The 13,367-nt window shown below is 37.9% G+C and overlaps 1 protein-coding gene across 8 annotated transcripts in view; it reads left to right on the top strand.

Moving 5' to 3' along the window:
• LTBP1 (latent transforming growth factor beta binding protein 1) overlaps positions 1-13,367 on the top strand; it is a 213,228-nt gene that overhangs the window by 115,155 nt on the left and 84,706 nt on the right. For all 8 annotated transcript variants that reach the window (XM_074818245.1, XM_074818242.1, XM_074818241.1 and 5 more), the window contains one exon: positions 133-204. In XM_074818245.1, coding sequence (XP_074674346.1) covers positions 133-204 — 72 coding nt within the window. The remainder of the gene's footprint in view (positions 1-132; positions 205-13,367) is intronic.

Below are 13,367 nucleotides of genomic sequence, written 5' to 3'. Positions count from 1 at the left end.
ATCTTTCATGCTTAGCCATACAACATAAAAACTTATAATGATTTTTTTAATAGTTACATAATAATTTGACTGTCAGACTCTCTAAACAAGCATATAAATCAGCAGTATTTAACTTGACATTTTTTTCTTCAGCTTACCATGGATACAGTCCTATGATGGAATGCCCACAAGGCTACAAGAGGATCAATGCTACATTTTGTCAAGGTATGATAGTGTCCACAGTTGATTGTGTTTATTTTCTGTGTTTTCTGTGACAGATTCTTTGATATTTATGACTTAGATGAATGAATCCTGTCTGTTGATTTGTATTTAGGAAAAAAATGTTGAGGCTACTTTTAACTCTTGCCAAATATTGGCAACTCCATAGAGTGTTTAGTGGGTTTTTTGCTCCAGGGCAAAAAACTCAAAACTTTTATGTATACTCTCATTTTCTTTGATGATGTATAAAGATGACTTCATTTACTTTGTTTTTCAGTAGAAATGCATTGTTCTATCAGTTCTTTTGCTAAACAGTGAACCTGCAGACATACTCAGTTAAGTCAGATGAAACTAACAGTAGAGAATAATTTCTATAATCATGAAAGTATAATCAGAGAACAATTCTTTTGGACTTAAGAGGTTAGACACAACAGTAGTGAGAACAGCCAGATATTGTCACTGGCAAGTGGAAATGAAAAATCATGTGTACCTACCTGGCTGTCATGTAAAGCGTTGACCCACATACTTCAAGAATGTGCATATTGCAGGTGAGGATGGATGGAATTAGACACTGCGTAAGTTGTGTTACTCGAAGATTATGCCCTGTATCTCCTGGCTGTAAGCATAGAAGTTAACAAAAGATACGGGGTTGTGGGCTCTGCATGATCATGCAGCTACACAGAAAGGCTTGGGGCACTTATTCTCCTGGCCTATGGCCTTTCTATCTGACAAAGTTGAAGAGATGACCATAGACATACAGTCATATCATTCTTTCTGTGTATCTTGGAGTATTGAACAGAGGTGCCAGATGAGGATGTAGGAAAAAGCTTAATTGCTTGTCTGACTTGTTTGGTACAGCTCAAGTAAACAGAAGAAAGGAGCTCTGAGAAGATGTGAGCAATCCTGCAGTGGTGCTCTGGAAGGAGATTTGGGAAGGAAGGGAAGAATGAGTTCAAGTGAGGCTGACACTGACCTGTGAGCAGGTTTGTTAGTCATTGTTGACACTGCAAGAGTAAAAGAGCTCCCAACAAGTAGTAGTGGTCGTGAAGGAGAAAATGAAGGAGTAGTTGGTGTTAAAGGATATATGTAGGCACTTTGGAGATAAAGTTAATTTTGTTTAACAGAAACTTTTCAGCTAGCACATCAATGAAGGAACATGCAGCAGCCAGCCACATGAAATTATTTTACCAACCAAAAAAATTCAGTTTGCAGAGCACTAAACACAAACCTCATGCTGCTTCCACTGCTGAGGGAGATGTGGGCTGCTATCTGGAAGTATAGCCACTTGAGCCTATCTCCTGCTCAGTTTTCTGCCTAGTGGTTTACCAGCTTGCAAGGTAGGGGCATTTTGGAGGATTGTAAGAGAAAATTGGGTTGGGTCAAAACAGAAAAAAACTAATGGAGGAGAGCTGCAAATTGCATCTCAAGAACTTGTTCCCTGATCTGCAGTGAAAGACTGTAGAGTCCTCTTCTTTGTTAAGAGGGATGTGGAGATCTTGGTGGCAACTTACTGATGAGGACTGCAAAATGAAAAGGTGAAGGAAGTAAGTGTAAGGCATAGATAGGCCACCTTTTCATGCCTCAAATTAAACACGCAGGTGGTGCATATATTTCAGCAAGATGTTTCCAGACATTTTGGAAAGGATTGTCTCATTCTACATATTAGTTACAAGGTTTTTAGAGTCTACAAAAGAGAGTATTTCTAGCTTTGAGCACAGAAAGTGTCTGGAAGATGCCACGATGCATTAGTACCACCATGCATCCCTCTGAACTTGGTCCAGGAGAGACAAGAGCATTTAAAACCTCCAGTAGTTGTGCGCAAACCCACTGTATGCATAATGGTTTCCTGGACCGCAGGAACCCTGCAGGCATTTAAAGGTGAGTAGGGCATTCAGTTTATTTCAAGGGGTTGTACCAAGGTGCTGGCGAACTTTATTTCATGGAAACCAAGATCCTTAATCAGGGGCTACAGACAGTTAAAAAATGGTCTGGAGCTTGTGAAAGTTGCCAGAAGTAGGCCAGGAAGTTGTTCCACTGAGCAGTGACAGGCTGATAGAGAGGGAGTCTTGCCACAGTAGTGTGCAGAAACAGATTCGTACCTGGTAGGCTAGTCATTGTTTGTTGTACTGAGATTTGATAGTTTTTTCCGCTGACACATTTTTGTACTACATAACTAATACTGCAAGAAATATGAGGCTTTAAATAGTTTGTTTTATTACTGCTTTCATTATCCCAGAAGAGAGTGAGCTGCAGCCTCTAAATATAACTCGTAGTTGATACATGGAAACTTACAGCCTAGAGTTTGATCAGATAATGGGAGTCAGATTATCCCACCAGGAAGTAGACTGTTGATGAATTGAGGATGGGGACAATCTCTTAACTTTCCTGAGAGGACAGAAGTGGTGACTGCTGCCCGTTCTCCTTATTGTCTTATTGAGGCTTGGGAGGCTTCTCTGTAATTTACTCACCAACACACTCCAGAAAGGAGGTACAAGTAAGGAAGGAACTGGGAGAAGGAATACCCATTAAAGAAAGCCAGGATGAAATTTAGTCCTATTGAAGTAAGATTACCATTTTCTTTTAGAGGGTCAGGATTTTGACCTCTGTCTGAATGGTCATCAGGAAAGCTAGATTCATGTGTGAAAGCTGCTGGCAGGGTGCATTTCAGTCCTGAAATGGTCATTAGCACGTGCTTCTCAATGGGTCAGGCAAAAGTGTCCTGTTTGTGTTTATCTGAAGCAGATGTGCTTTTCTAGAAGGGGACAGAGCTAATGAAGAAATAGCTGTCTGTATCACAAACACGGAGCAATGCAACAGCAATAGCTGTGAAAACTGTTTAAGCTGCTGGCGGGGGAGTATTCGTATTCTTGTAATAATCCTTATAATTAAATTGGAAAAGAGTGGCACAGCATGTCCATATGCAAGTATACATTTTAATTAGATTATTCTTTGCTGAAAGGGTGTGCATGCTGTGTCCATGCTCAGAAAGGGCCAGCATTGCCAGAGCAAATAGTAATGGGGATGTATTTCTGAATCCCTGCCTGCAGCTAAAAGAGATTGCTGTTTTCACCTAGATATCATCCAACTTTCACTGCCTTTGAAAACTCAGGCCTAAAAGCCTAATTAACCTTTTGTTCTACATTGGTTTTGCAATCAAAAGTCTCCTTAGTTTACAAAGCCTATGTAGTATTAGTGTGATTAATAACCGATCCTGATTTTTTCCTTTCAAGTGAGTGAACTAATGTAATGAAACATTCTTCTCTCTAATGTGTATGTAGGACAACAAAGAACCATCTGTTGGTATGCTAATTCGAACAGTTTAGTGTAATTGCTATCAAGAAAGCTTTTTTCCCCCTCAGTAATTATCTTTTCAATGGAGTGATTTATTACATGTACACACATGGATGCCCTAAGGCTGTCATTAAAGCCAAAATACAGCTTATCAGAGTTGCCACTTCTTTGTCAGAATCCACATGCAATGCTAATTTCTCTTTCCCTGTTTAGAGTTATACTTACTGTTTCCTTCTTCTGCTAATGGTTTTCTTGGAAAACTGAAATAGAATGAAAAAAACATCTGGTGAAAAGGTTGGATTCATTTCTCAGGAAACTTAACATATTGCCAATAGAGCACTTCAAAAATCTTATCTTGAAGAACAGGAAGAATACCTGAACACTTGTTGTTTTTCAATGAAGCAGAAAGTTGTGTGTGGAAGTTCTTGAAAAGTCCCCATATGCTTAAAATTAAATGTATATGAGCTTGCAGATACTAGCACTCGTGTATGTTGGTGGATCAGATTCTGTAATCATGTGCTCTAGGGACTTCAAGCTTTTTTCCCTTGGCTTCATCATGATTTGAAATAAATTTTGAAAGTATATTTTGCCCTCCTACATTTGTCCCTAAAATACAGTAATAAATTGTTTTTCTCTGCATGGTGTATATATATTTTATTACTTTTAAGTAATGAAAGAGCTTTGCTTCATAAGAAATGCTATTTAATGTTACTTAGCTACTAAGTTAACAACCTTCTTTCAAAGAGTTCTTTTATGATGATCATACTGAGAAATAAATATATCTCCAGAAACTGGGCTGGGTTGCTGTTTGGACATTGATTATGTGTTTGAAAAGTGTGGCTCTGCAAACTTGTTTTCCAGTAAATTCCACACAGAAGCACAAAATGAGTTGGATTGATTTCTCCCGCTGCTTCTCTTATAGCTCACAGAAATCGGTGGGTCATTTCTTAGAATATTTATATCTGCTTTTTCTGTAATTTTTGAAAAATATATATTGCAATAGTTTCATTAGCAACCAAACCCTGTTGTTTGTTTCTTTTACGCCTTGTTCATACTAATCAGGTTATTAATTGAAACAATCAACTGTAATGGAGGCTGTGAAATCTGGATATTATATTTTTCTTAGAATTGAGGATATCAATAATGTTAACAATATAGCTATGGGAGAAACAGATGGAACAGTATTTTCAGTGGTGTTAGCAGGTACAGTTGTAATTGATTTTCATCAAGAGAATAAAAAACGATGCCTGCATATTGAGCCAATTTGGAGATCATTTAGTCAGATGGCACTCTCAGTGAAGCCTAGCGTATACCTACCAGAATGAGTTGATTTTTCACAAATGAGATATAAATTATATATTCCAGTCTTAACTTGCAACATGAGATATTGTACATATTAAAGCACTTACTGCATGAAAACATCTGTCAAGGCAGATATTACTAAATAACATTTAATGACTGACCACTAGGACGTTTTTAATTAAGAAGTTGCCCAGTACTTTGGCAAATTCTGATTAATATATAATTGATCTAGAAGGCTTGCTTTGCTTAAATGCAGCAAATTGTCTTAAGTGTGTGTGCGGTTCTTAGTGAAAGACAAGTTGCTTGCTTTGCATCAAAGGGAGATAAATATTTTCCATTCACTTTTACTTAGTCATTTAAACAGAGTCAGTTGTTTTTGAAAAATCTGGTTTTAGAGCTAAGTGCAGAAGTCCTGCTTCAGAAATTTACATTTCCATGGTGCTTAGGCCTCGAATCAGCTGTGGGCTGCTGATGTTGAGATTGCTTGTGTCCTCCAGCACCAGGCACTTGGGACAGAGTGGGTGAGAAGGGCTGCAGTACCTTCTAGCCCGCGTTTATTCTGAGTATTTCAGTGCAGCTACCAGGGCTGTGGTGGTCTGACTAGGCTTTGTGCTTCTACATGTTCCCTTTCTTGGTCCAGTTCTCATAAGAACTTTCTGGATATCATGACTGTCCTAGCTGCAGGCTGTTGCATATTTCGTTTTTATGCCTTCTCATCTATGTCATGTGTTGCCTTAAAAATTGTGAAATTATAAGTTGTTTTCTTCGTGTCATGTAATGTGACTTTGAATTTTTCATTGTCTGAGACAGATTTATTCCTATAATCAAAAATCACCTACCAAATGTGTAAAATAGAGAACACATTATATACAAACGAGATCTATTGTTTCAAAAGAGGGATTATTATTTTAATCAATACTAAATCACTTCTTGGTGATGAAAATTTTAAATGTCTCTTAGTTACTTCAACAAAATATAGTAAAAAAAACCCAAAATCCTGATCCAATTTTGATAGTTGACACTATCATTTCAAAGTTATCAGGGCTCCTGAAAAGAAAATTGACTCCATTCTTTACATGAATGGTAGCAATGATTTTTTTCAAAAAACAAATTAGACTTTTTTTGTTTACATTTGCATTGTTCAGAATTCTTGTAGTGACCCCAACTTTTTTGAACTCATAGACTGTTTTTCTTGAGCAAAAATACTTTCTTTAAAATTAAGATAGATTGAAATAACATGCTGTCAGAAGATTGTGGCTTTGACCAGAACGTACATGTATGTTCAGTTCTAGAATTTTGGTTTTAAGTTAAATGTGGTTAAATGCTTCAAGCTGTGATGATTTTGATGAGCATAAATTCAATGTATTAAGCATGGAGATGAAAGAATGAATTTCATTTCATAGGAATTCCAGTATGTCTCTGACCAAATATGGGCCTCACTATCTGAAAAGAGTGGAGAGTGGACTTGCTCCATGTGTCCAAATGAATTATAAGGCTGAATTCAGGCAGACGAGACAGCTTTGCACCACCTTAGTGTTTCCTGTGATTCTGCATTAGACCAGCTGGGCCTGGGTGGTCTGAAGAGCTGTTATAATGGTTAACACAGCCAAAACACAGTGAACTTCTCTTCCTAAATAGTCTTCCAGCTGGAAGCTGCTAAAGGGAAACACTACAGAGCTGATATTCCAACTGTCAGCTTTTGTAGGTTGGTCTATAGCAGAACAGCTCTCTGCTGATCTGCTAGTCCTTCTGCACCACTTCCCTTGGCTATAGCAGGCACCAAGCTCTTCAGGTTGTGTTGACCTGTTAACATGTAGATCAGAAGGCTGTGAAGCATTTTCATATTTGCTTGCTGAGGAATCTAGTAAAGTATTTCAGTAAATGGGCAAATTAAAGGAGGTTACAGTAACTTTGTGATGCACCCAGTAAATTGCTTGGCATGTTTTACAATAACCAAGCAAAGTGTATTCTTTCAGCAGTAAGTGACAGGTACAGACCTCGTTATGAGCAGGCACAGGAATTTTTCCTAGGATTGGATGTTTACACTTGGCATGGTTTGTTATCCTTGGAGAAGGGATACTCAGGCTATGTTATGATGTCATTAATCCTGGAATAAAGCTGAAATGATTCACTTCCTGAATGTGATTGAATTAGGCATGCCATTGCTCAGGGAAAGGTAGGAGAACATTGTATGTAGGTTTCCAGTAGAGAACCAAAGTAGTATTGAACAGACACTAATGCAGCCCCAAAAAGCCATTTTAGAATTGAAGAATGCAAGCAGAATATTGGAAGCATGTCCTTCCGTCCAACACAGAGTTCTTCCATGCATCATCATATAGTGGAGAGAGAGATTCTACTACACTGTACCCTTCTGTACACAAATACCTATACATTAGCCAGAGGGAAACCTTCCATTAGGTATATAAATGCTTTGTCGCTTAAATTTAAGTACCTTAGAACAGCATTTGGTTCCATATCTAACTTCTCCTTTTAAAGTTTTGATTCATGTATTTCTTTTCTCAGTCAGCACAGTTCCCCAGTGTGCAATGCATGCATGAGAGCCGAACAAGTAAATCAATACTTGAATGAAAGAGCCTGACCCTCATAATATAGATTGAGATGTTGAAAAGCCACTGGGGTTTTGGATCTTTAAGCAAGGAATAACTGTTCAGAGAAAAGTAACAAATAAGGGTTGTTTTTCAGAAGTTTTTTGGTTTTTTATTACTTCTGGACTACTCAGTCTTTCCCTAAGTCACAGTTATTAGAAGAAAATAGGTTGTTGTATTAACTGTTGCTTGCACTTAGACTTAATGAAATTTAATTTAGAATTGTGAGATTCAGCCCATGCAATTGCAAATGTGTGTGTGTGTGTGGTCATGAGTAAAAACTGAGGTCAGTTCTTCATCTGATTCTGTTAACTATTTGTGGAACAAGATTCTGGTAAAGTGCTTTCAAAAAGGTTGTGTTTTGGGGTATTTCTAATGCAAAACCCTGAAGATTGCCTTACCCTGGATGAAAATCCAGATAAAACTTACTCATTAACATTCTTAAAAAGCAAGGAAAAAAAGCCATGAGTAAAGTAAATTTTCATTTTGGTATCTCAGTTACCCATTCATTTCCATCTTCTATCTACTAATTAATGTATGTAAAGTTCTTGGAAGATAAAGTTGGGTTTGGATTTAGTAAAACTATATATAATTATCATGTTTTATAACAAGTTCAACATTAGCATGTGCTTTCTTGTTTAAATGAATACCATCTTACATTGTTCCTATCTTCTTCCTTCACTTCTGTTTGGTTTTCGAGGGTTGGTTGGTTTTTTTAAGTCATGAAGATTACTTTGTTCGTAGTCACACACTTCACATGAGCAGACAAGCATTCACTTAGGAAAGGGTTGTTTTAGCTTGTTTTTTTTCCCCAGGAAGTTCAGTGGCAGTGAGTCATTAACACATTACATTTTCTGAGAGCAGGTTGACCTGACACCCAGTAGACCTATAAAAATCTGTGGGAAGGTATCAAACACTAACTGTTGTCATTGTTAAGAGAGGTTGTTTTAAGATCTCCTTAGTGGGGAAGATTGTGGGATAGATTAGCAGCGGTTTGGTTACAGAGTCTGGGTTGTTTGAAGCTGGGAGCACTGTAGTGGCTCTGGTGGCTGACCTCACCATATATCAAGCTGTGTGCTTAGAAGAGGATATAGGAGGAGCTGCGACACAGCAGTCTCATCTGTACAGTACTGCAGCACCACTGTCAAGACCCTGATTATGGTAAAGTTTCTGTGCATTTGGATGAACTTGTGAGAGCAGAGTCACAAACAGGGCCTCTGGGATGGCATGTGGCTTCCACTGCCACCTCAACAGATCTGAAGTTAGATAAAAGCTTTCATTTCTTGTCAAACTTTAATGGAGACAGACTACCAAATCTAGGACCACAGTGTGTCAAGGACCAGTTCCATGTATTTGGCATGTATAATACTAGAGTAACAACAAAGGGTCAGGCTGTCAGTGCAGAATGACAACACTTCTTTCATGCCAGTGGGGTGACACCAGATTATTACCATTGAGAAGGGACAAGCCGTTCACATTATCAAGCACCAACTATTACATAATCAATGCTTTATTTACCAGTTTTTTATAAATCATAAATAACAGCACCTGCTGTGAGAGTTTGCTGTGGAGCCGTGCAAGGTGCTATGTGGAGAAGCTCCTTGCTTAACCTTTTTTTTTTATGTATCACTAACACAGAGGATTTTTACCAGTGGAACTAGATTACTCTGTCTTCCTTGAAAACTGAAAATTAATATTTAGTTGGACTTTAGAAAGCTTTATTTACATATGTATCATTTTATAGTACTGCTATATAGCCCCTTAAAAAATTTCCTCTGTGTAGATGAAGGTGTTTGATCAAATAAACCTACAATCATCTCATCTGTTTGTACTTCTGCACAACAAAAGATTATTCAGACAACTTTAAAGTCTCTTTTTCTCTAGTTTTTACAACAGAGCAAATGAATTCTCATTGCTATACTAATTTAAAACTGAAATAATTTTTATGTCCATATACAAGAAATAGTGGGCTAAAGAGGAAAAAAAAAAAAGTCTGTTAATCTTGAATCAGATTTCTTTTTCATCTGTCTGAACAAGTTGATTCCAGTGCAGTTTGCACAGCTGGGCAGGCTGGCAGGTGGTAGGAAACATTTTGGGTAGGTGGCCTTTTACCACAGTCTGAAATAAAGTGAAGTAGATAGTAAATCTGGAAGGGGTTTGTGGGGTTTTTGTTTTTTAAATAAACACTGTTCTTACATATATGTATGTTTCTTTTGAAAATTTGAAGGGTTTTTTTTAAAATCAATTTATGGCTTGTTTCTGTTGAATCCCTAGATAGGTTTGTGTAATTCAGCATAGAGCATCAGCTCAGTAATTTTATGAGCTCATTGAGAAGACATGACTTGGAAAAGAGGCATTAAAAATACACCATAATTAAGTTATGCTCAGGCATCAGAACATACAGAATAAAGTTAACTTTAAAAATGGGACACGTTTAGCAAGAGAAATATCTGTGCGGTGGGTTGACTCTGGCTGGATCCCAGGTGCCCAGCAAAGCCACTCTATCACTCCCTCTCTTCGGCTGAACAGGGAAGAGAAAATATAACAAAAGGCTCGTGGGTTGAGATAAGGACAGGGAGAGATCACTCACTAATTACTGTCACAGGCAAACCAGACTTGACTTGGGGAAAATTCATTTATTACCAATTAAATCGGAGTAGGATAATGAGAAATAAAAACGAAACCTTAAAACACCTTCCCCCCACCTCTTTCTTCTTCCCAGGCTTAACTTCACTCCTGATTTCTCTACCTCCTCCACCCCAGCAGTGCAGGGGAACGAGGAATGAGGGTTGTGGTCAGTTCATCACCTGTTGTTTCTGCCCCTCCTGCCTCCTCAGGGGAAAGACTGCTCACACTCTTCCCCTTCTCCAGCGTGGGGTCCCTCCCACAGGAGATGGTCCTCTACAAACTTCTCCAACATGAGTCCTTCCCACGGGCTGCAGTTCTTCACAAACTGCTCCAGCGTGGGTCCTTCCCATGGGGTGCAGTCCTTCAGGAACAGACTGCTCCAGCGTGGGTCCCCCACGGGGTCACAAGTCCTGCCAACAAACCTGTTCCAGTGTGGGCTCCTCTTTCTCCACAGGTCCTGCTAGGAACCTGCTCCAGCATGGGCTCCTCTCTCCATGGGTCCACAGGTCCTACCAGGAGCCCCACAGGGTCACAGCCTGCTTTGGGCATCCACCTGCTCCAGTGTGGCTCCATGGGCTGCAAGGGGAGATCTGCTCCCCGTTAACCTCCATGGGCTGCAGGGCACAGCCTGCCTCATGAGGGTCTGCACCACGGGCTGCAGGGGAATCTCTGCTTTGGCACCTGGAGCACCTCCTCCCCCTCCTTCTTCACTGACCCTGGTGTCTGCAGAGTTGTGTCTCTCACTTATTCTCACTCCCTTCTCTGGCTGCAGTTGCTCTTGCACAGTTTCCCCTCCCCCACCTTCTTAAATATGTTATCACAAAGGTGCTACCATCACTGACGGGCTTGGCCTTGACCAGCGGCAGGTCCATCTTGGAGCTCTGATAGAGCCAGTGTTGGCTCTGTTGTGACATAGGGGAAGCTTCTAGCAGCTTCTCACAGGAGCCACCCCTGTAGCCCCCCTGCTACCAAAACCTTGCCATGCAAGCTCAATACAATCCATTTCAGGAACTCTAGAAGGAACATTCATTGCTATTTTTATATATATATACATATATATATATAAAAGACAGGACTTAAATATAGCAGTGCCCATGTTAAATAGTAGTAACAGAGTGCATGTGAATGGGGTATTTATTTTTAAATACTAGACATACAAGAACAGTTCATCTGGGAAGAGATTTAATACAGAGGCAGTAATGACAGTGTCTGTGAATGTTTCCTGCAGAATAGTTGAATCGCTTGGAAAGAAAGATGACTGTATTGATGAATTATAGGAAGATCCCATCTACCTGCAAATTAACCATTTTAGTAAATAATGCCATCAAACCTTCACTGTTAGTAGGCAAAACTCTACAACAGGATTCTTCCAGTATCACCAAATGCATCTGATATGTTCCTATGACAGTTTTTTCTCAGCAGTTACATGAAATAAGTTATCTGTAAAAATGTGTATAATTTCTATTTAGATAATAATTCAATTTTAGATAATATTTCAAATCAATTTGCTTTAAAATTCACAATTACAACTTCTGTCTAAAGACTTAAATATAAGTTATGTTTAAAAAAATGTTATTATAAAATCCAAATAGCATAGTTTTGCTACTAGATACTCAAGATCACTCAGCTAGTTGAAGTCGGTAACCTGAAACTAGAATTTTTTTAAGTGCATATCCAAATTTTTTACCCCATTCGACAGATATAGTTTTACAAACTTGAAAGATATGGTTCATTTGAGTGGTACAGATAATACTAGTTTTGTGAATAAAATTATTCAAATTCAAGTTAGAACGCAGGTTTCATAAATGTTTTTTTTTCCTCTTCTTATCTGTTTGTGTCTTTGCAGGATTTTACTTTTTATTTTGCATGTGCCTATATACTTTCAGTATTCAAACAATAAAATTTATCCATATGTAGATTTTCAACATTCCTTAAAATTAAGCTTGATCAAATAATGAGTAAAATAATCATCTAATAAATGAAAAATGCATCACTAATAATTTTAAACATTGAAAGTATGAATGCACTTATGTTAAACTATCTAATTACTTACCTTGCTTAAATACATTTAGAATGGTGGAGTTATCCTCCTAGAAAGGAAGGAAAAGTGCCAAATTTTTCATAATGATGACATAATAGCAAATAGCAATGTATTTTAATGGTTAACAAACAAGAGACTGGGTCTTCCCTTGAAAATAAGTTAATTTTCCTATAAATAAAAATGCGTCCTTAGAATTTCTAAAGAGAGAAAGTTGTTTAAAAATGTCTGGCTATTACATTGTGGAAAGTGAGCAGTTATTTTCATTTACATGTACCAATGTCAACACCAATGTGTAACTAATCTTAAATGATAAAAAGCAAAAGTCAGATTAGAATAAAAGTGCGCAGTCCTTGTTAAAAATACGTATCTTTGTTTTTAATTTTTGATATTCTCTTTCTTCCATGTCTTAATTACTCCTGTGTTTTTCCTCTTCCTCAAAAATCTGTATGCTTTTTGCACATATATGTGTCTGTAATTTGTGTATTTGTCTTGAAGATTTTAATTTTGAAATGTACATGGATATTGAGGTTTTTCCTGTATTCAGAGTAAAGCATACTGTCTCTTCCTCTATCTTATTTCCGACAACAGAGTCAGTGCTTCATCAAAGCAAATAGAATTGTTCCATGGTTTAGCATTTGAGAACTGATCTGACAACCTAAATTGCCAGTAGGTAGAAAATTCTATTGTGGGCTCTTGAGCGTTCCAGTATTTCTTCATATTAGCTTCTAGGTATTTCATTGTCTTTTGTTACGTTCCTTGTCAAGCCTGATGTTTGAATGTGGAGGGTTAGAAATATGTCCTTTCCTCCTGACAACTTTACAACAGCATCAATATGTTCCTATTTAGGGATATTTCAATAATGTCTTTAGTTTGCTAGCTGTTAAGATTTAGTTTCATTCCTTGCAATAGTCAGAAAAGATAAAGGTATTGGAACAATGATGATCTTCCTTTTGGGATAAGTTGGCACTCTATAGATGCCTTCAGCCATATTTTGAGATTTCAGGGCAAAAGAAAAAACCTAGTTAGACTAAGCAACTGAATAAACTGTCTAAAAAATTTTTGAGTGCATCAGAACAAGTGTAGCTTACTAAATATTCTGTATTAGTGCAATCTTTAAATAAGATACTCCTGTGCTTATATGGGACATCTTGCTCAAAGATTGGATGGGTCAAAAGACAGACTGCTGTAGGAGAATATTTCAGCAGGGTTTTGTGCTCTTCTCTTACACCATTCTCCTTTTTAAATAGTCAGTGCTCTCTGAGGTTAGAAAGTCCTGTAGTCTGGGAATTTCACTGAAAAAT

This window comes from Strix aluco, chromosome 3 (assembly GCF_031877795.1).
Source record: "Strix aluco isolate bStrAlu1 chromosome 3, bStrAlu1.hap1, whole genome shotgun sequence".
In the NCBI taxonomy this organism is placed as follows: Eukaryota; Metazoa; Chordata; class Aves; order Strigiformes; family Strigidae; genus Strix; species Strix aluco.
Note: the sequence above shows the minus strand (reverse complement) of the source record. Positions and strands in the feature narration are given on the sequence as shown.